The sequence below is a fragment of the Dunckerocampus dactyliophorus genome, chromosome 7, assembly GCF_027744805.1.
Source record: "Dunckerocampus dactyliophorus isolate RoL2022-P2 chromosome 7, RoL_Ddac_1.1, whole genome shotgun sequence".
In the NCBI taxonomy this organism is placed as follows: Eukaryota; Metazoa; Chordata; class Actinopteri; order Syngnathiformes; family Syngnathidae; genus Dunckerocampus; species Dunckerocampus dactyliophorus.
Genome location: NC_072825.1, coordinates 10965593 through 10992449, shown reverse-complemented (window position 1 = coordinate 10992449; position 26857 = coordinate 10965593). Strand labels below are relative to the sequence as shown.

General features: G+C 39.6%; 1 protein-coding gene across 8 annotated transcripts in view; it reads left to right on the top strand.

Moving 5' to 3' along the window:
- The window catches only part of LOC129185227 (intermembrane lipid transfer protein VPS13B-like), a 319375-nt gene that overhangs the window by 77240 nt on the left and 215278 nt on the right, over window positions 1–26857 (top strand). For 7 of the 8 annotated variants that reach the window (XR_008572043.1, XR_008572044.1, XR_008572045.1 and 4 more), the window contains exon 19: window positions 824–1003. Coding sequence is in view for 4 of the 8 variants with exons in the window: in XM_054782025.1 (XP_054638000.1) it covers window positions 824–1003 (180 nt within the window). In the remaining 4 variants the exon portion in view is untranslated. Of the gene's footprint in view, window positions 1–823; window positions 1004–26857 lie in introns of those variants that run through there. The other variant, XR_008572046.1, reaches the window with a different exon arrangement.

Here is a 26857-nt window from a genome sequence, read left to right as displayed (position 1 = left end):
GGCAATGTATAGAACATTGGGTGCTTTGAAGAACAAGTGAGACATCTGTTCAAAAATTAAAGCCGAAGCGGAGGTTGATCTTGCAACATGACAATGACCCAAAACATTCCAGGAAATCGACCAAGGAATGGTTCAAAACAAAGAAATGTGGAATTACGGAGGGGCCAAGACAAAGTAAAGCCAGGTTATGGGTCTTCAACATTTTTCAGGCTAGAGACCACCAAAATGATGGAGAGATGGAGCTCAGTTAAAATTCTGTTTCGCATTAAACTTGGCCTACTGCCATGTAGAAATGTGCCTTGATATTATGCATTCAATACTAAGGTCTTCAATACAGGTTCATGTTTTAACTTTAAACACGCGCACGGTACAGTGAGTTGGGTGGTCGTGCCACTGCCAGACCTCCTCTTCTATCTCTATTTATTCATTCACTACAACATGTTGTGCTCAGGTTAATTGTGTATTAAAGAAATGCAAGTTTGTGGGGGAAACAAATATACGTTGACGGGCCGTTCAGCGGTCGTGGACCCCCAGTTTAAAACCTGTGGTCTAGTGTCCTTGCTGGTGTGGTTCTTAGTGTGGTATATCACATGAACCACACTATTCACAGCAGGAAATTGAAAATAGAATTTCCCATCAGGAATTAAAACAATAGTATAACAGATAAGTACAACAGTACAAAATACTCATACACAAAATATACAGTTTACAACATTATATATGGAATGTTTCTTCTTTTGGTCCAGACCAATCAAGGTTTGAAGGTTTGTAGCTTTTTAATGTGTCATGTTTATAAATTGTGGTTTTATCTCATGTCCCTCAGGTTCACTAGAGGGGGTAAAAGAGAGGCTGGTTCCGCTGATCCAGGGACCATCGGACACCAAGGAACTTCATATGAGACGATGGCTAAATGAGATCCGCAAGCCTGAATCCCTTTTGGCTCCCGACTTGCTGACATTTTCTGTCCAGGTGCCACAGAAAGGCGAAAATTGCAGGAACTCAGGTAAAAATGTACAGCTTTTTAAGTCTGCATCAACATCTGTAGAAAGAAAATTTGATTTGTACTATACTTCAGATACATTTTCCTAATATATTACTTATCACCAAATATATATCAGAATCACAATTTAAAGTAGACATTTTTCAAGTTGGTATGGTTTGATCTACACGTCTATTAGGCTCTGTGCAGTTTTCGTCATCTTCATTGCAGGACATATTTTAGATGTTTTTGTTAGTGCACAGATGTTTCATGGTCATTCACATGCTTTTCTTAAAAATGCAACACAGGCTGAGGCACAGAGAACTTTATTGTTATGGAGGAAATTAGATTTATGTCTTGGGCAGCCATATTTTAGGTTTTTGGGTATTTTAGGTAAGATTTATATGGAGGAGTTGGTTTGAGACTCAAGTTTTCTGTAATTTTATTTCTGTGACCAGTCCAAGCAAATGTGTCAGTAGTGAGACATGGAGCTGTCACTAGAAGTAGACGTACTTGTGTGCAATGAAAACAGAAGATTGCTATAGCAATGTTGTTGTTGTTAGGGTTTGTCATGCCTAAACTGGAATTACAATGTCTGCAACTTTGCTTGAAAGAATGTTGCTCCAGACTGTACGTAATTTTGAATTTTCAAAACTCAAGACCAATTTTTTTCTCCAGAAAGTGGAAAAAAGTAGAACACATTAGGCTTTGACTGTAGCGGTACGCAAAAGCTTTGAGTGTAGCTAAAGCCGATGTAGAGCTGAATGTGGTGCCAGACTGCTTATGATCACTGCGTCAGTCGCTAGTTTGTAATCTTTTTACCAGTATTATTTCTTTTTCGCTACATGCTTTAATTTATGGTCTTTTCACATCAAAATAAGCATATCCTTTTCGTCTTCCTGTCACATGCATTCATCTCATTAGCTTTTGGTGAGTTCAATACAAATGCTAGCGCCATAAAAGTGACTTACATATGAACTAAAAAACAAAGCAAAATAGCTGCACGTACGTACGCACACACACACATGCACATGCATGCACACACATACACACTCTCAATCTCATGCACATATGTGTATCCCTGAGTGCACACAGACACACAGTATGCATCTGCCAGAAATATCTCTTTTATCTGCAGAATGCCTGTCAGTAATGTCATGGTTAAAAACAGCACTGTTGTTTGACAGTAACAATTTTACCAGACTGCTACATTTCTGTCTCTCTCTCTCTCTGCATGTGTGTCATGACAAACATGCATCTGAGAAAAGAGTCTAAGAACTAACCATGTGAGTACATGCATGCAACAGGGATTTTACTTTGTGTATTTGTGTTTTTGTATGGTGGTCAGGCTTACATCATCAAAACCTTTTGTCCACATATTCATTGTCCTTGCCGTCATTCAGAGGGCGATTGGTGCCTGTTAGAGCCGTGTTAACGGAATGATGAATCCCCTGACAAAGATGAAAGCAGGAGTAACCCCAGCTGAAATGGGCTTGCGGTCTTTGCTTCAAGGGGCCGACTCAGTCACTACAGAGTCACTACATGTTGTGATCTTGATCTTACAGAATTTGGATTTGTTATGAAACTCACTGTTGTACTTATTTTACATGTTTAGTTAGTCTAATTCATATTGTGTGACCATTCTATGTCCATCAATAAAGTAACAAAATGGCAACATTTTCTCAGAAGCCCACATTAGGCTATGGTAAATAATCCAAATGTTTACCATTTTTCAAATTTATATTACCCTCTTCTGGTTCAAGGTTGTAGTTTACTTGAGTGGTATGGTTTTTCAGTTGCTTATCAGAGTTGATGTTTCAATGTGCATTACATATTTGTAAAGCTTGTTTGGATGCAGACGAGCCAAGTGACACAGGTTTTGCCATTTTACATTTTACAAAATCGTGGTGGCCTAGTGGTAAGTAGGCATGGGCTGGTATGATAACATTGGGCAAAAATATCATGGTTTCACGGTATTAGAATTCCAGCTCTAAAATGTGTTATTTTGAAATATCTTTATTAAATAAAAGGTACATTTTTTTGTTGAACAATATAAGGGAATATGATGGAAGTGGAATATATGTATTTAAAATATTTTAATATTTCTAAATAAATAATAAATTAAATGTAGTTCTTAATGCAGTCTACTGTGGCTAATCTTGCAACTCATGTGCATAAGACCATACATATTTTCTTCGTAAAAAAAACCAAAAACAAAGCAGAATGCAAATAAATGCGATCAGTGGCTCAAAAAGGTAAATAAAAAAACAGTAATGTTATGTTATTATTTCATAGCGTGGTGAATGTGCAGGTCACAACTTGTCCACAAGAGTTTTGGAGTTGTTGGATTATGTATTTGCTGAGTTTTGGTTCATTTGTTTCACTTCCGATTCTCGGTCATGTGATTGTTGTTAGCAACTAAGTGGTTGTCGATTGTTCAGCGGAGAGTAAATGGTTTATAATACCTGTCCGCAACTCCTGTCTTGTTCTGAATCACATCACATCTTCAACGTTGTTAGTGTGGTGTAAGTTATTTTTTGCTAATATAAGCCAGTCAGTGTTAGCGGAGCAGTGGAATACCAGCGATAGCCAGATGTCTTGATCAACTTAATGTATGCACGGTATAAGTGGTCTGTGAATCTCAAGTCCTTGACTATGTTATTCATAACCTTTTGCAATCCTTTAGTGATGACGTATCATTTTGGTCCATGGACAGTTACAGGCTGGGCTGACAATCCTCTCTGGCTTGATGTTGATCTGTCACCACTGATTGATGAGAGAGACTTTGGGGTCCTTGGTCATAGCTAATGTTAAAGACCGGAGGGAGCGGAGGGCCAGAGGGCGTGTGAGGAGCTTGGCTTTATGCACAACTTCAGGGCGAGCAGCGGCCTGCAGGTGTTTCCCCCCCACCCGCCACCGCAGTGACTTGCAACAGAGGAGGAGGGACTGTTGGGTCCGGTATGATCATAATGAAGACAAAACGAGAGAGTGAGTGAGGAATAGCATGTGTTCTCTCAAGGCAGGCCAGCAGCTGCGAGACAATGATTTATGCTTTTCTTAGAACTCTTCGAGCTTTCAAAATGTTACATTTAATCAAGCACATGGAGAGTTGAACAAATGTTAAAAATGTTTCCCGTAAAGTCCTGTAGGTTTGATCTCTTTACCAAACCATGAAAACTGTGGAAACAAAGTGAGCTTTAATCGTAATTGAAATATATTGGAAGGAATTTAGAAACGTACATGATATTAATCCTTCGACAGTGATATGATACTGTCATACTAAACATATGCATGTAGTTTTGCTGTAGATATTAAAGATATTTTCTTTTCAATCATTGGTGTGATACAAGGATTTGATTTTGTGGTATGCCATTTTAATAGTTTCTTAGAAAATACGTTTCTTGATCCGTTAGTGCTGGCACTTTCATTCAGTGTCCTGACTGAGTGACCTGCCCACAGCAGTAAAACAGATGGGTTCTTACACTACCTAAGCCTGTACACCGAAGACTAATGAGAGCAGGTGGAAAAGAAGCGCCACCTGACTTTGATCTCAACATTTCGCACAAAGACACACACTAGTATGTGTAGTGCATGCATTGAAAAACACGTGCTTTCTTCTCTGAAACTGGAGCTGTTGAATGGGTTGCACCATAGATGAGGTGTGAATTTTAGGATATCCCTTGGTAGTCTCCTCCATTACAATCTTTCAAAGGCTTGCTGTACTTTCATATGTCCATCTATCATACTCCGTCACTCCTGTGCATGTGTTCATGCACTCTGTCGAGTGTTAAATCAACAGGCCAGCTTTGTCTCAGGCAGCAGCATGATGGTTTTAAGCTGCTGGTTTGAACTTTGGCTGCTTGATAAATCCACAGTAGACAAATGTGAACTAAAAATACATAATACATCAGTATAAGAGCAAAAATCATGTGACTCAGTGAAAAACTATGTATGTTTTGGAATTTGTCCAAAAGCAAATTTGAGGTGATTTTGAATAACAGACACCACAGTGAGCAAATTTGCAGAAATTCAATGAAAGTACAGAAAGTTCAGATATACTGCAGCTGCTGCCTTTGTGAGTGCTTTCCACACCGGTTGTTAATTTTTTATTGTCTGAATCAGTTGATGACATTATACATACACGTCTAGTCACCTGGGGAAAAAAAAATCTGATCAATGTTTCATATCAAACCATGTCCTCTTCCACCACTTGTTCAAGATTGAATTACGTATGTGTATAATGACACAGACATGGAAAGAGGTAGACCAATTCTTCCTGCCAATATTACGCTTTGGAGGTTGTAACAGAGCCAGGATAATGTTTCTGTAAATGTCAGTGCCGGGATGTCGGTTCAGAAATGCGAAGTTTGATACTCGACACTCAACTATTTAGTTCTGTTTTGTTGCCCACTTGTATTTCACAAATAAAGTTTTTTTGCAAAATAAGACAGATGCTGCAATATGCAATGTAAGGTATAGAAAGAGTGGCATATTTATTTTAAACATTTTGTTGAAACGAAATAGTCATTACAAAATCATGATCAATAGCAACTAAAATAACATTCGCTTGCTATCAAGTAAAACAGGTTCTTCTTACAAAATCCAATTAAATAATGCTAGCAATTACACAGTTTTTAAAGCTGTAAGGACAAAGTAGAATGCAAAGTATGAAACTCTGGATTAATACAAATACTGAAATTAGAAATTGGGCTCTTTCAACATGTCTTCCGTCGCTTATTATTTTGCAGAAGTACGCTATAGCTACGCGTGACTCCGAGTGATTCTTCCTGAGGTGTGATAATATATTCGAAGTATGCACCCATTGCGGCGCTTTACAATCACATCAGTATGCAAATAGCATATTTAAAGAATTCGAAGTTGAAACAGACCGCGTACATACTGAGCTAGCATGCTTGTTGCCGTGTGGAACACAACGTCATAACTCACGCTATCATTATGCTATTATCATTATAAAAAAACAACTATATTGATATGAACCAATATCTAATTGTTTGTCAATGTCAGACGGTAATATTGATCAGCCGATATTATCATCCCTATTAAAAAGGAAAGACGGCTTATTGATGGATCATATACAGTATTGACTTTGATGCTCCTGTTTTGCAGGGTCTTTGTGTGAAGGAGGCTCATAAGAAATTGCGCTCTTCTCAGCAGTATGTGCAAAAATAACCAGTTAGATGGTTTTCTGTACAAATTTGTGACTGACAATCTGCAAAATAAAACAAGTTGAGTTGAGGTCCTAGTGTGAAAGCACCCTCAATCCAAAATCTCCTCTCCGTGTTTTTTAATCTGTGGTTTTTCAAATTTAGACTAAATTACACTGAAATTAAGGTTTTATTTTTCGAATCTACACCACCTATCTCTTTAATCTGCTGGATGTTTCATCGCATCATCATCAGAAGAAGTGTGAGAAGCAGAGTTGGTAATGGGGGGATTAGCCCTAAGGGAACCCACTCAGGGCTGGCGATTGAGGTCAATCACAGCCCATTACTAGAGCTGCTCATCTGTGAAGTGTACTTAGGCCAGTCTCACAGTGCTTAAAGTAAGACTGGTGCATGAGGTTGAGAGGCAATGGGCAGAGATTTGAGACTTTGTCTGAAAGTGTAAGAGCTAATAGTGGTGAGAGTGTTGGGGGTAGGTTGGAGTGTGGCTGGGACTGAACCTTTTCTACAGACTAGTTTCCACTCTTATCATGATATCACTGCCCCCATGTGTGTATGTGACACTGCCCAAGTCACAAGTATTATGCCATTTAACTAGGAGTCAGGGTCAGAGCCACGCTAAGGAGTAAGACTAAAGTAAAGTAGCCAGTGCTTTCTCCTTCCTTAATAGTCATCCATAAGAATAATAGACCAAGATGGACCGTCCAAAATCCAACTCCAAAACAAACCGTGGAAATTGTTCTATGAAAATTGTGGGGATTCGAACAAAAAAAATCAATGCAACTCAAGCAATGCATTACACATATAGCACATATAGTGTGATGCAATATAATACAACACACATGTGCTTGAGAGAGAGAGGTGACTGGAACACTCCTGGTGTCCATCAAAGCACCAGTGCTCATGGAAGGGAATAATATATCTAAAAAGAAGAGGAAGACTTATGGCCAGAAAAAAGGGCATAAAAAAATGGTGATATACTTGAAACAATAATGCAACCTCAGAAAACCCAGAACTCGCATCATTCAATGTTGGGACAGTTGGACTAAAGGGACTAATTAACATCTCATATATGCCTTTGTGCCAAAGAATGTTATTCAAAATACAGAAACAAAGACCACAAGAGCCGCAATAGTCTGTTTAATCAAACTTTAATTAATATTTAGTGATGGACTGGCCAGATGTGTCTAACGTTCAATTCAATAATTCAATTCAATTCAGTTTTATTTATATAGCACCAAATCACATAAAAAATTATCTCTCGGCACTTTACACATGAAGTAGGTCTGTGATCATGCTCCTCATTAATGAAAAGACAGGTTAGGACAAAATAGAGTAGAGGGACAGATAGTAGATAAGTGAGAAAGCAGGAGAGTTGTTATCTTAGTCTAAGGAACATACAGGCAGGCGTCTGATGCATATCAGCCTATTAGGAGAAAGGAGTGAGCTGTAACTATGCAGTGGTGTGAAAACGTGTTTGTACCCTTCCTGATTTTGTATTTTTTTGTATGTCTGTGACACTTAAATGCTTCAGATCATCAAACAAATTTAAATATTAGTCAATGACAAGACAAATGAACACAAAATGCAGTTTTTAAATGAAACAACATATTATTAAGGAAGGGAAAAAAATCAAAACCTAACCTGTAACCTGTGTGGAAAAGGTCATTGCCCCCCCCTGTTAAAATAACTGCATTTTATAACACCTGAGTTCAATTTGTCTGGTTATAAAGCCATTTCTACAGCTTTGGGACTCCAGCGAACACAGTGAGAGACACTCTGTCTCAATTTTTCCAGAAAACATCTTGATGATCCCAAATGACCTTTTGGAAAATAATCTGTGGTCTGACAAGAGAAAAGTTGAACTTTCTGCAAGGTGTGTATCCCATTTCATCTGGCGTAAAAGTAATGGCGCATTTCAGAAACAGAACATCATACCAACAGTAAAATATGGTGGTGGTAGTATGAAGGTCTGAGGCTGTTTTGCTGCTTCAGGACCCGGAAGACTTCCTGTGATAAACGGAACCATGAATTCTGCTACCAAGAAATCCCGTCCATCTGTTGGTGAGCTCAAGCTGAAACAAACTTGGTTTCTGCAGCTGGACAATGATCTAAAACACAATAGCAAGTCCACCTCTGAATGGCTGAAGAAAAACAAATTAAAGTCTTTGGAATGGCCTAGTCAAAGGCATGACCTGAATCCTATTGAGATGCTGAGGCATGCCTTTACAAAGACGGTTCATGCTGGAAAATCTTCCGATGTGGCAGAATTACAACAATTCTGCAAAGATGAGTGGGCCAAAATTCCTCAGCAGCGCTGTAAGAAACTCATTGCAAGTTATCGCAAACTTGATTGCAGTTGTTGCTGCTAAGGGTGGCCCAACCAATTATTAGGTTTAGAAGGCAATCACTTTTTCATACAGGGCCATGTACATAGGTTTGGATTTTTTTTTCTTCCTTAATAATAAAACGTTTCATTGAAAAACTGCATTTTGTCTTCAGTTGTCACTGACTATAATATTTCAATTTGTTTGAAGGTCTGAAACATGTACGTGTCACAAACATGCAAAAAAATAAGAAATCAGGAAGGGGACAAACACCTTTTCACACCACTGTATGGTGTGGTAAAAAGGTGAGTTTTGAGTTTACTTTTCAATAAAGCTTTGGTGTCTGTCGGATTGAGTCAAGGAGATGACCCACAGCTAAACAAGCGGACATGACCAAACTCCCCCGAGCAATACCCAGTTTGGCCAATGATCGAATTAGACGCAGATCTAATCGAAATCTAATCTGACTAAGGTGGATCTAAATGTGCAGAATGTGCCACTGCCAAGTGATGTCCAAGTATGCATATATGTTTCATTAGACAATGTTGTCGCCTGTCCATGAAGTGCAAAGAAAAGGATGTTTCTGTCTTTACTAGGTTGTGGTAAAATAAATCCACCCATGGTTGTCAGCGCTGTAGTGTGGTAGTAGACACGCTAAACATGAAGATTTGGCCTTGGAGAGTGAAGAGAGGTCATCGTGGGTCACAGGGTTCACACGTTGTCTTATAAGAAAGGCAAGGTCAAAAGGAAAGGGAGACGCAATTAGCCTTATTCACCGTGTGAAAGTTAAGTCGTCAGTTCTGAAGACTTCCAAATGTATTTAAATGACAAAGGGAGGGCCTGGTTATTGAATTTGTGTTTACAGTATATTTTTAAATAATATAGTTTTAATAATAAAATATTATTATTGTTTGCCTCTTGGAAAAAAAAAAAATATCATGGCAGAAGTTTGTGCCGGATTTTAGGTCTTTTAAAATGGTGAATTTCTGGTGAATTTCAATATATCTTCAATATGTTTCAATGCGTTAAAGGTTATTATAGTAAGGCAAGTTACAATCCATGACACAGGTACTGTATGTTCAAAACAAAAAACACAATATCATTTTCATTTAAAACGGCAACAAAAAATACATACTAGAGTAAAGTCAAATGCAGTTTTTATATTTTCAATTTTGAATTAAATCCAAATGGAAAAACTAAACTGTTACAAAGAATTAAAAAAAAAAATGTCGGCATTGCGAAATGTCGCTTTACACACAGTGAGCATATTAAACATTTGAACGTATATTTTTTTTATCATGTTTTCAATTTCAGTGAAATAACAACGGATAGCTTACAATAAAAAAAAAAAAAGCTACTTGACAGTTGTTTGTTGCCTCTGCTTCATTGGTCATTACTTTAAAATAAAAAAAAAAACAAACAAACAAACAAACTCTCCTTCTTTGTTCTTTGCTAAGGCTGCATTCACTCTTGTAGGTTGGTACACTTGTCCGGACCTAAAAACTTATTTGGTGCAGTTCACTTAGCATTCACGCGCTTATTTTTTGTCATGGACCAAAGGCTGCACAGTTAAAAATATATGCACATGGAAGCTTTTGTGACTTATTACATGACACAAGTCAAAACAAAATGCTGCCTGCTGGGTTGAATACAAAGGTTATTTTTATATTATGTTACTTTTACCAGTTCAGATTTCACAAAAAGCTTCAAAAGTATACTTTTAAAAGCACTGTTGGCACCACCAGTACATGTGTCCGAGAAGGACTCAGCCGTGAATGGTATACGGACTAAAGATAATATTCAACGTTAAAATGCCAGCAAACAGCATGCAGAAACGACAAATATATGACAGAAAATGTGTCAGAAGGGCTGTCTCTCTGTACTGTCGCTTCCTGTGAGTGCTCCACGGACACACACTCTGCCAATGGGTTTGCATGTATAAACCGACCCCTCGGGTTTTTTTGTTGTTTTATTTCTCCATTTCATTTTCTTCCGCTTATCCGTGTCCGGGTCGTGGGGCAGCATTCTCAGTAGGGAAGTCCAGACTTCCCACTCTCTGGCCACCTCTTCCAGTTCCACTGGGAGGGACACTAAGGCAGTCCCAGGCCAGCTGTAAGACATAATCCCTCCAGCGTGTCCTAGGTCTGCTCCGGAGCCTCCTGGCTGGGCATGCCTGGGACACCTCACCAAGGAGCCTTCCAGATCAGCTCTCTTCACCACGATGGTCCAGTACAGCGCCCGCATTACTGCAGATGCTGTGCCGATCCGCCTGTCAACCTCACGTTCCAACCTTGCCTCACTCGTGAGCAAGACCCCAAGATATTTGAACTCCACCACCTGGGGCAAGACCTCCCTCCCTACCCGGAGGGAGCAATCCACCCTTTTCCGACTGAGAACCATGGCCTCGGATTTGGAGGTGCTGAGTCTCATCCCAGAAGCTTCACAGTCAGCTGCAAACCACCCCAGTAAACGCTGAAGGTCACAGCATGATGAGGCCATCAGGACCACATTGTCTGCGAATAGTAGAGAGGAGATCTTAAGGACCCCGAACTGGAGTCCCTCGACGTCTTGGCTATGCCTAGAAATTCTGTCCATGAAAATTATGAACAGAATCAGTAACAAAGGGTGGGTAGCCTTGGCGGAGGCCAACATTCACCGGAAACAGGCTCGACTTACTTCTGTTAATGTGAACCAGGCTCCTGCTGCTGTTGTACAATTGCCGAATGGCGTGTAGTTGCGTGCCACCAATCCCATACTCCCAGAGCACCCCCCACAGGACAGACTCCCATGGTTGGGCAAACTCCAATGTACCCTCCAGTACCCTTGCAAAGGTGTAGAGCTGGACCAGTGTTCTGCAACCGGGATGAAAACGACATTGCACCTCCTCTAGCGGAGGTTTGATGAATGGCCGTGACCTACTCTCCAGCACCCTGGAATCGACATTCCCAGGGAGGCTGAGGAGTGTGATCCCCCTATAGTTGGAACACACTCTACGGTCATACTTCATGAAAACCTGCTAATCCAGATGTACTATTCCCAATTTGCACGCAATGTTGAAGAGACTTATTAGCCAAGGCAGTCCCTCAACATCCAGAGTCTTGCAGAACTTAAGGCAAAACTCATCCACACCTGGAGCTTTGCCACTGGGAAGTCTTTTGACTACCCCAGATACCTCAGTCACGGTGATGGAACTGTCCGTGTATGTGTCCTTACACTCTGCTTCCTCTATGGAAGGTATGCCAGTGGGATTGAGAGGGGCCTCAAAGTATTCCTTCCACTGGCCTACTATATTCTCAGTCGAGGTAAACAGGCTTCTGTCCCCACTGTAAACAGTGTGGACCAGGCTTTGCTTCCCTGTTCTGAGGCCTCGGACGGTTTGCCAGAACCTCTTTGAGACAGACCAAAAATTGTGCTTCATGGCCTCACCAAATTCCTCCCACACCCGAGTTTTTGACTCGCTGCTCGGCCTGCTGGTACCTGTCAGCTGCTTCAGGAGCCCAACAAGCCATCCATGCTTGAAAGGACTCCTTCTTCAGCTTGACAGCAGCCCTGACCTCTGGTGTCCACCATCAGGTTCGGGGCTTGCCGCTATGACTGGTACCACCACCACCGACCACCTTGCAGCCTCAGCTCTCAGCAATGGAGGCACGGAATACGGTCCATTCGGACTCTATATCCTCATCCTTCCCCAGGATGCAGGTGAAGCTCTGCCGGAGGTGAGAGTTGAAGACTCGATGAACGGGAGACTCTGCCAGATGTTCCTAGCACACCCTCACTACACGTTTTGGGGCTCCCAGGACTGTCCAGCATCCTCCTCCACCATGTAATCCAACTCATCACCAGGTGGTGATCAGTTGACAGTTTAGCCCCTCTCTTCACCTGCATGTCCAGAACATGTGGACGCAGGTCTGGTGATATGACTACAAAGTCGATCATAGACGTACGGCCTAGGGTGTCCTGGTGCCAAGTGCACTTGCGAACATCCTTACGTTCGAGCATGGTGTTTGTTATGGACAAACTGTGGTTCGCACAGAAGTCCAATAACATCACACCGAACGGGTTCAGATCGGGGAGGCCGTTCCTCGCAATCATGCCCCTATTGCTGACATGCGCTTTGAAGTCTCCCAGTAGAACTATGGAGTCACCAGCTGGGGTGCTCTCCAGCAACCCTCTGATAGACTCCAAGAAGGCTAGTTACTCTGAACTGTCAGACCCTTTTCCCAACCCGAAGGGGTAGGGAAGTGACTCTGTCATTCACTCTGGATGACTCCAACACGGAGGCATCGAGCCGGGGGGCTAATAATGAGCCCACACCAGCTCGCCGCCTCTCCCCTGCAGCAACTCCAGAGTACTGTAGAACAAGGTCAACCATCAGGCTGATTTTTGTACGACATAATTTTGTGTTGTTCTAAGTATTTTCGTGTGGATAGGAATGACTCCTGATTCAATCCTGTGCAGACTTTTTGAAAACGGGAAAGAACAGTAAAAACAAACATTTTTGTTTTTGCTATTGCTTTTGGATAACACAGAGACCGTGCCAGGCTACCACATCTTCTTCAGTTGAATTTGATGTAATTTTGTTGCAGCATGTCTTCTGCATTTAACTTACATCTGTACCTAATTTTCTATTCCTCCAATTGCCCTGAGTTTTAACATAATGTAATTGTGATGGAAATTGCAGAAAATAACTCAACCCCCTTATTAGTCGTATTTGTCATTGATATGATTGATAACTTCTGCTGAACATGACAAATGCTAAAGCAACAGTTGTAGTTTTTTTATGCTGCCTTGTGAAAGAAAGTTCCCCTTCATAATTCTTTCCTAACTTTCCCTAAGATACATGCATTAATTTGTGGTGTATCTCTGTTCGTCTTTCCCCTCATTTTATTGCCATCAGTGACTCTTTGAGACATTGTCTGTCTTTCATCTGTCAGTATTGCTGTCCCAACTTTGAGTAAGATCAAGTGCCACCTCCTGATGTTATTAGTATTTGGTTACTGATTCACACACATGTATACTTGTACTTAAGTCACAAGTCACAGGCAGGCTAACCTGAGTTCAGATGGATACAAAATGTGCCTTGAAAAGCGCTATTGAAGCATGCTGACTGCAGTTCTGTGCCAGTAGCCTAACCAATATGGGTTTCACTGCTCCACTGATCATCAGAAAACATACTGTTGCCGTGGGAAAGGGAAGGGGATGAGACCCTATTAGCTTCTTCACAGCTCAGCTGTCGGAGCATGCCACCTCCCTTGTTCCATTCCTTCCCTGTGTCTTTGCCCATTCCTCCCACACTCAGTCCTCCCTTCACCTCAGCTACTTCCCTCTTGTTCTTCCCCTTACCCACACTTTCCCAGGCTTCACTGTTGCCCAAATCAGTTGCCCAAACCACACAAAACTGCAGCAGCCATGACTCTTCAACAGATAAAAGTTAGTGGGTGATTATTGTTTCCCATAAAGCAGCAGTGGTGAGGATGAAAAGATGACAAAGTGGCTGTGGGGACAAGAGTGCTCTGGATTAACTCTAGTAATGGCAGCAGCTTAGTTTTACAGACTAGACATACACACACGCACACATAGATGGCTCTCAGTGTTTCCAATTGCAATGTTTTTGGCCTTGACTGATGTCATTCAGGACTATTGTGCGCCGCTAATTGATTATGATAAATAACAACAATCGCCAACTATTTTACATTTAAAAAAAAAAAACAAACAGCAGTTATTTTTATATATAATCGTATACACTTACAGGCTCAACACTGCTGCTGTTCTTTATTTTTCCTTTGCCATTTTTGTGTTGGCACCATGATTGTTATAAGTGTTCTGTCTGGTCACCCTCCTGTCCATTTCACTAATGATGAGCTCACCGCGAATTTAGTGCTGGTTATTCTTTGTCCAATTGAAGAGCTTCCTTCTTGCAAGCGAAAGTGCCTCTCACCATTTCCCCAAGGTACGTGGGGCACATTTACACTCGACTTTGTTGTGGGTTGCAAAAGGCACACTGGCTGCAAGTTTGAGAACCCTGCTTTACAAGGAAAAATACTGTTTTTGTTGAAATAACAAAAGCTCAGAGATTCTCTGTCAGAGATCATCTCATAATCAGTATCGTTACATTATTACTTAACCATCTCAGTTCACGTAATGCGAGTGAGTATTAGAAGCCCGCACCTCTACAAACATAGTAAGGTGTCTCTCAAGCTCAAATAACGGAACTTATATTATGTATGATGTGACACAAGTGATGGTAAACGGAAACATACCTTGAATTCTTTAAAGAAGTCAGGGTGCCTGTCTTTCAGGTGTTTTGCCAGGTTCGTAGTGTTTCCTCTTTGTGTTTGAAAACTTCAGAGGCACTGTTTGCATGGTTGTTTTTTGTGAATTGCACCACTTTCAGACGCCTCCAATATGAAGTATCTCCACACGGAACTTCTACTACCTGGTTTACTGATACGACGTGTTGATATGCTTTTACTCGTACTTGTTCAGCCATTTTTTTTTTATGATAGCAGGTGTTCTTCTTTGGCGCTGACTGCATGCAGTGTTACCAGGTATTGTCAAAAAGCCAAATGAGTAGTTTTATGAAAACAAGTCCAAAACTATATCGAAGTTGGTCATTTGGAAGCTACTGTACGCAAAAATAAGCTGATATAATAAGTGGACCTGGCCGTACTGTTGCTCAGTCGCCTCAGTGCTCATACTCGTATACCACCCACCTCAGTTATGCCAAGAATGATACGGCTCGCTGATTGAAAAGTTGTACAGTCCATACTGACAATATTGAAAAAAACAGGACTTTATGTATTTTTTTGTGTGTTGATGTTATATTGCGCAACCAAGTGTTAAGAGAGTTACAATGGCATCTACTTGCTGTAATGGCAGACAGTCCCATTATAATGTGCTTTAATGAGTGTGGGACAACAGGTAGCACCACATTGACAAAAAAAAAAAAAGAAAAGAAAATCTATTTGTAGTGGACCAAATTTACCTGTGGTGGGCTGCAACAAGTAAATGAATGTATGGGAAAGACTTCTTCACTGTTGTTGATGCCACAATAGGAAGAGTATTAGCTTAGGCAGAGGCAGGGATGACAGGAGGAAGTACAAGCTCAGTATCCTGGTTTACGTCAACCTCTCTGCTCTCCACTGCTGACCTTGGACTGCAGGGGTCAATCCTTTATTATACTCCCACCCTGTCGTTACTCATGACTATTTTGGACTGATAACATTCTTTTTATTTATCCAGTCATTTGTACTTTTTTATTGTTGAAAATATATATGATGATTTGAATATAGTAAATATTATACAGATGTGACACTTTTCCGCTTTGTATCCCAGGTTTTTGAGATGAAGATGCGATAGTCATCAAAATGAACTGGCTTTGCCAGTGTGTTTGTACGTAAAAACACTATATACCCCCTATTCCTTCACCGCACTTAACCTTTATTTGCTCCCCTGCCAGTTTAGGCAGGAATGTTAATGGAAGCTGTCAATGAGAACAGATTTGGAAGGTGATTGAGACCTCTGTGCAGGGCAAGCTTTAGCGCAGTAGGTTCTGGCCCAGCAAGAGTTATGGTCTTTTAGGTGAGGAGAGCATCGAGCTCCCCTGGCCCTTCAGCCTCTTCTGGAAACCTGATCCTTTGTGTTTTTGAAGGCCAGACAAACCCTCCTAGCTGGTCACCTTCAACTCTGCTAAACTTTTATGACCAGTTGTCATTCTCTGACTCTGAACACTGCTCATTTATGTGTCTTCTGCCTGTGTTTCTCATGCCCCCTCTCGCCTATCTCTCTTCCTCTCTCATTCACATGGTGAGAAGGCCTTAGTTTAAGTTTATTTGGTAATGTCCTCAGTTTTGGTACCATGCAAGTGGGTGAAAGCGAGGTGTACATGAAATAAAGGTTGATTGTGCAGCATCATCATCACTCTGTAATATTGTTTTTATTTTAAATACTCATATTTTACATTGTATTTATTGTTTTGTTATTATTCCATTTTTTAGAAAGAATTATAAATCACAGTTCACAATCACATTCTTTCTGACATTAATATCTCTGTGTGAGTAAATGACTTAAATTCAGGCAGGCTGACCTAGCCACACACTCATTAAAGAAATTAAAAAGAAAAGCATTTTGACCATGAAATATGATCTGGTGTTTTGAAAGCTGTGGCTAATATGTCTGTGCCAACGCTGTTTATCTGCTTAATCAGCCTCCAGACAGCACAAATTGTCTGGACTGGGAGCTTTAATACCAGGCCTGGGGGCCACATCATTGCTTCTGTGTGACTGAGCTACACATTAAGGTGTAACGTGTGCTCTGGGGCCTTGGACCTCAGAGCCCTCTGCTCCATTGTTGACAGCACCATTAGGACTGTATTTCTACGGTGTTTGAGAGACTCGATGCTTCTTGTATGCAGTTTCCGCTCTTTTTTCAGCCCTCCTTATGAGTTCTATTTACAAAGTTTATCAACTTGCAGTAGTTTACAATAAACCAACATTGCCCTGTGGTTGTAAATTAGAATCCAAATGTTCCAATGTCAATTAAGACTGAATTGTCTTGTATAATGCTTCCCACAGGACTGCAATTTATTTGTGGTGGTTTAGATGATGTCATTGTCTAATTTGCATAACTGACCATGATGCACATCTAATCCATCTAAGCAGTGGATGCTGTGGAAGAGACACAGTGCGAGTAAAAAACATGAAAAGCAAAACACATGTTTTAGAAATACAAACTTTCTCCTGGTGCTACTTTGTGTCATTTGTTTTTTTTTAATTGTCACAGATCTGAGCTGCTGTGAGTACTTTGAAAGCGGGAAGGGGCCAATGGCAGCACCTGCTTCTCGTTGAGAAGAGCAGTACATGCTTTCATGTCAGTCTCCAATAAGACCAGAAATAGATTTGTTGCGAGTCGGTTTTGTGGGTTGCAACAAAAACCAGTAAATGGTACACTAATTGGACAAAAGACACATACAATGGAGGAAAGCTACATTTACATACTTACTATTTATCTGACAAAATACATGTGCTCTCAGGTAGAAGTGCAAACATGCACCAGAAAAATGGTACAGGGTCATCACTTTATCATCAAGCCCAACAATGTTTGGTGGGGTGGGTTGTGCTTAAAAAGAGCCCACTGCACCAAGTTTGTGACATTATTCAAATGACATGAACCACAGTTTTTGCCATAATGAGTGTGTGATTTATAATTAAAATAAAAAAGTAAATCATTGTTAAACTTATACCTTCATACATTTTGCTTTTTAATTACTTTAAATTCCGGTGTATAAGCTGCTACTTTTTCCTTAAATTTTGAACCCTGCGGTTTACACAGCACTGCGGCTAAGTTCTAATCGTGTGACTCCCAATTGTCTGACATTGACATTGTCTTCTGATTAAGTGAGGCCTAATAGCAGACACGTCTATACTGTGTATGCAGTAGTATCAGTGCATGTCAAAAGGAAATTGAATACAAATATGTACTTTCTGAATCTGATATCTAAATGTTAAATGTTAAGCATCATTTATGTAAAATCTCTACCATGATTGCCATTTTTCTTTTGTATTCATATTTTTATCATAATGGTGTTTGTTCTCATTACGGGGCAGTATCTCTCAGGTCCTTGGTGTTGCACGCAGCATTGTGGTAGGATTGAACATTTTGAAATGTAATCTTGTGCTGATGCAACCATAGTGTCATATTTTATCCTATTTTTTTCCCAAGTATTAATGAAACAAAAGGCTTTCAATCATGCAGTTTGAATGTTTTAAGGGAAATGATTCCCCCAGTGGAATTTGTTGGAAATACATTTGATGGATGACAGTTAGTTGACCCTCTTACTGGAGGGTAGGTATTATTCACAGGGATATAATATATTCACAGTAAGTTATGTCTTTTATCCTGGCTATATCAACGCTCTGATCTAATTCTTGTTTTCTTTCTGATTAATGATGCATTGTTTAGTCACTGCATCACTGTACTCTTCGTGCACTTTGCATTTTTTTCACATAGCGTCATTTTACAGCTTATCGTAAATTATTACAATTCAAAATGAGAAGTCTCTTATCTCGTTGTGGTGAAAATCACGTAACATAGTAGCCTTTGTGTATACAGTATTTATTTGTGTGTGCTTTCTGGTCATGTGTCAACATACTGTATGTATTCCTTCTTATGGTGGCCTAGTGGCTATTGCAAAGTTACCGGCTCTTGGAATCACTCTCAACCTTTAACCTCCATCTGCCTCTGACAGACAGACTCTTAGCATCTGTGAGACAGGTTCTAAATGGCTAAGCAGTAAAACGATGTGTGACAATCCTGAGAGGGTGGAAGGTCCCTTTAGTGAACTAATAAGCCAGGCTAATATGTAAACCCTGTGATGGCCAACACTCTCCCACCACCTCTGCCACCTCCGACGTGTTGGTAACAGCATTTCAGCGCCGCTGCTTCTGGATCCGTCTTAGCCTCTAGGCCAGTCAGTCAGTCGCCCTGTCAGTCCAATCTGGCCAGTCCGTCAGTTTCATTTAAGAGGCCCTTTAATGCTCCTTGATTAAGGTGTCAAAGGTCACACTGTCGTGCTTTTCCATAATATGTAGAAGGATGGAAGGTGGGATGGTTGAGTGGAGGGAGTGTGCAGTGGTGTGATATGAAGCAGATGGGGGAAGCTCAGCTAAGGGACCTAATCACCTAGTCACATGGTAGATTTATGACTCTGTGGAACTTAGTGGCCTCTATAGTGCGGCATCAGGTCTGATCACTGTTTGGATTCACTTTGACAAATCCATCCCACACAAAATATATATACTTAATATGAATTATTTTTCAATAGTCAGAATTGACTGACATAACCGGCTACCACCTAGCCTATAACTGTTCAACCAGCATGACATATTGTCATAAAATAACTTTAGATATATGATAAATAAGGATGTTGCGAAAATGTTTTTGTATTCAGATCGAATCCGTGCGCAGATTAACCAAGCAGTTTCCCACTCGGTACACATTTCAAATGAAGGACAGCAAGTGTACATTTGCTGTTGCAATGCAACAGTTTTTTTTTAATGGTGAATTACCGGCCAGCAGATTGCAATTATATTTTCCTGTTTAATTTTGAAAATCATTAAACACAAAAGCAGTTTTATGTTTTGTGTTTTGTTCCCTTACTATACCGAAAATGAACCGAACCATAGCCTTAATACAGAGGTACTTACCTAAGCCTGACAATAACATACTGTTACATCACTAGCAACGGACCTGTCTTCATATCCTTCCTTAAGAACTACAAACATGTTAATATAGACCCTCCAACAGAAGAAAAAAAATCTATGCTTTTTTGTGTTTTAAGACGTAAAACCAGGTTGTTTGATTTGAAACAATCTTTATTCAAAGCTGCCCATTAGTTATCTTTGTGATGATAGGTAGCTCTGCCCATTGACACATTGCCCTGCAGCCCTGTAACCCTCTAACCTCTGATGGGCCGTCATTGTAGCCCCCTGCAGTGGCAAGTTTACACTGCTGTTCACACCTCGGTTATCAACCAGCAGTACTTCTCCACTATCAGAAAGCTTCACAGGAGCTTCCTCTGTACCACAGGGAAGCTAGACAGGCCACAGCACTTGGAATTCAAGCCGTGAATGTACAAGAGGGAGATGTATTTGTCAAAAGGACGAATCTCTAGATTTCATAGTCAAATGCTCAGTTTATTGGTTGCTTTACAACTTTTTGGCCTGCTGTAATTCAATATAATACACAATTGGAGTTAAATTTCAAGGAAGATGTTTTATCATGAGCTCCAACAGATCCACTCAGCTGGTGCCCACACAGTGGGTAGCAGGGGAGTGTGGGGACATGGTGCTGCCTTGAAGAGAGCTGCCAGACGATCAGGGTTGTAGAGGAATATTTTAGCGTTCTAAGCCCCCTACTGCTATCATGGAGTTAACACGGGGTCACCAGTGCCAGGGGAGGGAAAGAACAGCACAGAGCAACAGGGTGCTGGAGACGGTGGTCAGACATCGGCCGCTTGCCATTCTGATAATACACCAGAATTTTTTTCCCCTTTTTCTTTTCCAAACAAGCGATTTAATTTGTAGCTTGAAGTGCAGTTCATACAGTGTGTGTACCTCAGATGGGAAAGTAAAGATGGTTGTACAAAAGAAGTAGTCCGCTGAAAGGTAATTGAGTGACTGCTGCACCCAAATCAAAAACATGACCAAACAATTCCATATAGTACACTGACTTGTGGTCTTTTTTAAAAATGTTATTTTAGCTTTTTAAAAATAATTTTAAAGAAGAAATGTAAACTTAGCTAGGATAATTGGTGAATATGTATATTTTAAAGTCTTGTGTTTGAATGAGAACACACTACAATAAGTAAGTTTACAGATAAGTTGTACCCGGAATCCAGCATTTGAACACCAATTGACACATGGTGGAAGCCACACAGAAAACTTACGAGACCTACTCATTCAGACTATGACTGAACTCATTCGCTGCACACAAAAAATTTGGTTTAAAACACCATTTTAAAGGCACCATTTTGGAACTGAAGCATTTTCAACTTTCATGGATGTGAGTAATTATCCCTAATGTTAATCAAAGTGATCAAATAATAGGTCTGGGTCTCTCTAAAAATGTGTCCATGTCCGAATCAGGATTTAGAAGCTCCGCCCTAGACATTACAGCTTCATTTATGCTTTGTCAGCATGACGGTATTTAATTTGTTGTGACTTTTTATTTTATTTTATTTTTTTGGCAGAGTATACAAATATTAAACTTATGAGTATGTGGAGAATAATGCTACTGATCTTGGCTGTTTTACCTTATTATATGTAGCTTTCATCTAATAGACAAATGAGAAATAAAAAGGTGAGGATTAGATAAAGCGCCATACTAAGCATGTACCTTTTGTGGTGTTCTACACCCAGATTTGCATGTGTGTGATTGTGAGATTATGTTTCATCAGCAAAAATGTGGTCTGAAACTGATGACACAGCTATTTTTGGGTGCAGAAATGTTCAATTCATAACTCTGCCTATAACTGTTCTTCAGAAATCAAAATACACTTTTTTTCCATGCACTGTTATGCATGACAGAACACAACTAAGATATTTCAATGAAAATGAGGAGTTTCATTTATAAAATGTGTACTATAAAAAATAAATACATGAATAAATAAATTAAATTAATTAATTAAAAAACATAAGTTTTTGTCCAGTCTAAGTAAAACAAAAATAAATGAAAAAAGCTTGTACTAATGATGCTTATAAAGCAGAATTCAGTGGTCTGGTAAAGAACACTTTACCAAAAACAGAAGACCGAGTGCACATGCTACACATCCAGAGAGTGTACTGTACTGTATATAGTTCACATTTTTGTGAATCAAACACAGTGATGTGAGGCTGTTTTTGTTCGACACCCCAGTTTGAGAGCAGCAATGTGTAGGTTTCTTGTGGCAGAATGTGGTCTGCGTAGGTGTTGGTGTCAGTGGGAATGTTAAAGTACCTCCCTCTGGATCCTTTTGTTTTAACTGGGACACACTTTTACGGAGGCTAATATGTTTCTCAATAGTGCATGTACTGAAAACTGTCCAGCAACACTTTTAGGATTTTAGGAATTTTAGTTGACCACATTCAACTAAAATTCAATATTTTAGGCAATATCAAAGAAAACACATCAAAACTTGAGAGAGCTGTGTAGTTTCATTAGGTTTCATTAATAAATAATTAATGAAACCTAATGAAACTACTCAGCTCTCCGAACTCCAGGCGTCTCTTAAAGACATCAAGACCTGGATGACCGCAAACTTTTTACTATTAAACTCACATACAATTGAAATCATAGTCCTTGGTTCCCAGCGCCTGAGAGACAAGATTGTAAGACAAGATTGACAGTCTTGCACTCACCCCCCATAGCAGTCAGAAACTTAATTGTCATCTTTGATCAAGACCTTTCCTTTAGTTCCCAAATACGACAAGTGTCAAGAACAGCATTGTTTTCATTTACGAAACATAAAAGAAATCGGAAATTTCCTGCCACTACCAGATGCCGAAGAACTTGTTCATGCTTTTGTGAGCTCCAGGTTGGATCATTGAAACTTTCTGTTAATTGGTTGCCCTAAGAAATCTTAAATGACCAAAACACTGCCGCACGAGTCCTAACTGGAACCAGAAGAAGAGATCATATTTCAGCTGTACTAGATTCACTGCACTGGTAAAATTTAGAATTGAGTTCAAAATTCTCCTTCCATATAAAGCAATACACGGTCAGGCACCAATATACTGTATGTTAAATAGCTTCTAGGACCTTATCAACTCAGTAGAACACTGCACTCTAAGAATTTATACGTACTTTCCACTCCTCCAATTTTTAGAAGTAGAATGAGTAGTAGAGCCTTTAGTTATCAGGCTCCTCTGTTATGGCGCCATCTCCCTGACTCAATCCAAGGGCAGACACCCTCTCTCCTTTTAAAAGTAAACTCATACTTTTGCAAAAGAATATAGTTAGAACTGACCCCTGATATGCTGATGTGTATCAGAGAGACGCATCTATGTTTTTTGGACTAAGATAAAGACTCTGCTGTTTTCTGGCTTGATCTACCATCTATCCTTCTACTCTATTTTTCAATCGCAACCAAACCGTTCGAGACAGACGGCTGCCCCACAGAGCCTGGGTTCTGATCAAGGTTTCTTCCCCAGAGTTTTTCCTTGCCTTCGTTGCCACGTGCTCATGTGGGGTTTCAGTTGGTTCTCTTTTTGTCCTTTATGAGTGTTACCTTCATGTGTAAAGTGCCATGAGATAACTGTTTATGTGATTTGGCGCTATATAAATAAATATAGTTGAGTTAATATGCGTGTGTTTGTGTGTGTTGTCTTTTGACATTTTCCTGTAAGAGGCCACCATATTTTAACAAACATATTCCTTGCTCTTGTACAGGTTTGGCTTAGTTTTTACGCCGGTTGCCCTGCCTGCGGCAATCTTTGGCAGCAATCAAATCTGCGCCTGCCGAAAGGCAGAAGCCTTTGCAATCATAAATAAATATATAGTTTCAATACATTATCAAATTGAAGGTGATTGTTTACTGTTTAACTATATACTGTACACTATAATTCAGTTTATGAACTAAAGTATATACAAAGAAATTAAATAAAATCTTTTTAATAAAATTATTTAAATAAAATTATTTTGTCCTTCTAAAGCAACAATTAACATTTCAATGGATGGCCAAAATATTAAGTACTCATAAAATAAAATAAAATGAAAAAAAAAAAAAAAACATGGTAGCACTTCTTTTGTTTACTCACTTTTCAACTTTCTGCTTCTGTTTCACTTCCGTTAATGCTTGTCAACATATAGATTATGCCTTTTTCCTCATCTTTATTTCCTGTTCCCTTCCCCCATGTTCTCTGCCTTTGTCAAAAGACCTCTTTGACCCTTGGTAATTCCTTGTTACATCACTGCCCCCTTGTGGTTTACTACTAATACTGTGAAGAGCTTACCAAACATCCTGATGAGGATGCTTCTGCACCACCTACCCACCATACCATAATAATAGTATACGCTAATAATAATAGTATACTGTAAGTGTTTTTACTGTTTGATTCACAGTTTAGATGAAAGACTCAAAGGAAAGCTTCCGTATTTAATATTTGACTGATGCTTTACAGATTTGTTTGACCTCGAACAATTGTCAAGAATGCAGGCGTTTGATCCATTAATTCTTCATAATCATTGAAGGCCAGGGTAAGACCACAATTGAAAGACATATTTTATAAAAGTTGCTTATTCATTCAGAATATGTATAAACTAAACACCTCAACAATAAGATACAATATCATACCCCACAAGAAGGTCAACAATACTTAAATATACATTTTCTCCAGAAGTAGCTGAGTATCCAAATTGTTAAAGTTTACTTTTTAAACCATGTTAAGTTTGCCATGGCATCTATATGAATCTCCAAAGTGCTTGTTTGAACTACTGTCATCAAGGCACAATGTTATGAGGCAAAAGGAATGTCAAGAATCAGAGGTCTTCTCTTGTCCAAATAAATATTTGGTGATGACAGTATTGAAGATATTTTAAACACAAGCGGGGTCATTTTCTATTCAAATAAACGTCAAATGTGGTGTTGGTGAGAGGAGGCACAGTTGCCTCTGGCTGGGAAAGAACTAAAACACGGACACTTCCATAATCTTCACCTTTTGTTAATTAATACACTAAAACAAACTATCAGTGGAGGCCAAGATACGGTATGGTAAGCTGTTAAACAGCTCCTGGTAATGCGTGGCCGCCAGGGAGAGACAGAGCAAGAGCAGCATACAAGGGTATATAACAGGATGTTAGAATGGTTAGTCATGGAAGAATTGTGTGTCAATTTGTGGTTCTTTGTGTATATTTGCATGTAGACAAAGTTCTTACAGACTGGCTGTGGTGTCAATGGTAGTGTCTGCTGCCATAACCTTTAAATAGTGTGTTTATGTCCTGGATAGCAGAAGCCAACACTAAGATTATGGTGTCTCAACACACAAGTAAAAAAATAAAAAATAAATAAAATAAAAAAGCTGTGTGTTCTATCACCTCATGTGATTAGAGTAAAAAATGAATATACAAACTCTTGAGACTTTCGTTCAGCGTCTGTGTGTGTGGACAAAGTTGCGCTAGCAGGCCAGCAGTTTTTTCAGTTTCTTCCGTTTTCAACGGATTTTTGTCTTCCAACATTATAAATAGTGTTTAATTACTGCAGTGACTCTCAATCATTCAAAAAAGTTCAATCGTGGATGGCTCTTCCAGCATGATGATGCAGAATAAAGAAGTGGTTAAAAAATCATTTAATCATTATTTTAACCTCCCTTCATCACATAATCATGATCAAATTATTTTATGGTGTGTCACTTTAAGAAGTCAGGACGATTTTTTTAATGTTAGTATGTCCTCAGAAGTGTAATATTTAAAATGATAATAATAATGCTTTTGCTAATTTACAATTTTTGTATTACTCTTTGTATATTGTTTTGATGTCTTTATTGCCCCTTTAATTTGTTAAAATATTGATATTTGTTTTCACCCGGTGATTTAAAAGGTCATAGTATATTATTGTGGTCATACAAATAATTTAATGCCACGTCATGCACTGTAGGGACCTCTCTAATGTTTTTTTCTTTTTCTTAAATTTGTCACACCTCTGTACGCTATTACTGATACTCAGCAGATATTTTGAAGTAAACTGTGCTCCAAGGAGGTAACCTTTCTCTTCTGTGGTTGACAGAAAGAGATGCAATCAGACTTAGTAAAGCATATGAGGCAGGTCATAGCGGGGTGAGCCAGAAGCTGAACAGACTTTGTCCGCACTCCTTAAACTTTATGGTGGGCTGGGATGACAGCAATGCAAATAGGTCAAAACAAGGACAACATCAGTTTTGCATTTTACTAAAGGTAAAAGACCAGAAATTCTAAGCAGGATTACTTTTGTGAAAAAAAAAAATACTAATACTAAAAAAATACTACTATCATACATAAGTGTATGCAAACCGCTACACTTAAACTAATGACTGTTTGTGATGCTTTTACTGTGAACAATTACTTTTACAATGTTCAGAAGCCCCAGTACCAGTCATGGTCCACTATGGAATTGCTGACTGACCCTACAGTGGCCCTGTTGCACTGTGGCTCTAATAGTCCTAATGGGTGTTGACACAGCACTGATTGTGAGACTGTGAGATGTGTCAGATGGTACATTAGCCTGCATGCCTCCATGAATGCCATAGTTTATTTGAACAGCAAGTCTACTAAAAGTTTTCAAAGTGTAAGAAGGGATTTATTGTTTAGCTGTGGGTCTGTCAGTGGCATTCTTATTTCATGACTTATTGGATGGGTCCAAGAAAAACAGTTCCACACCTGAACTAGGTTTATGGGTCGGCCTGATGTCAGTCCCCTCATCTTCAGCAGTGACTGCACTTTTATGTCTGTTTTTTTGTATCGTTTTTGTGTGCTGCTACTATGTCCAATATTTATTTTGTATATAGTGCTTTGAAGAAACAGTAAACTTGTATGGCACTTGGTTGGTACTTAAGCTTCTTGTTGATTTTTTTTTTCCATGTAAGCGTGTCTAAGACGTTGGGAATGACATCAAGACAAAGAATGTTAAGATGAACAATGATCTTGCCTTGTAGGGAGGAGGACAGAAAGTAATGGCTGGTCATTTAGGGTGGTATGGGTCATTAAAAGGACATTATGGAGTCCTAAATTAGATGTGCCATGTAATATATTTTTGGATTTATAGATGAACATTGCATATATCAAACTAGAGTTAAGATCTGTGTTTAATGTGTTCCTCATGATGAACACCAAGACTGCCATGTATGCGACATCATGTGGGT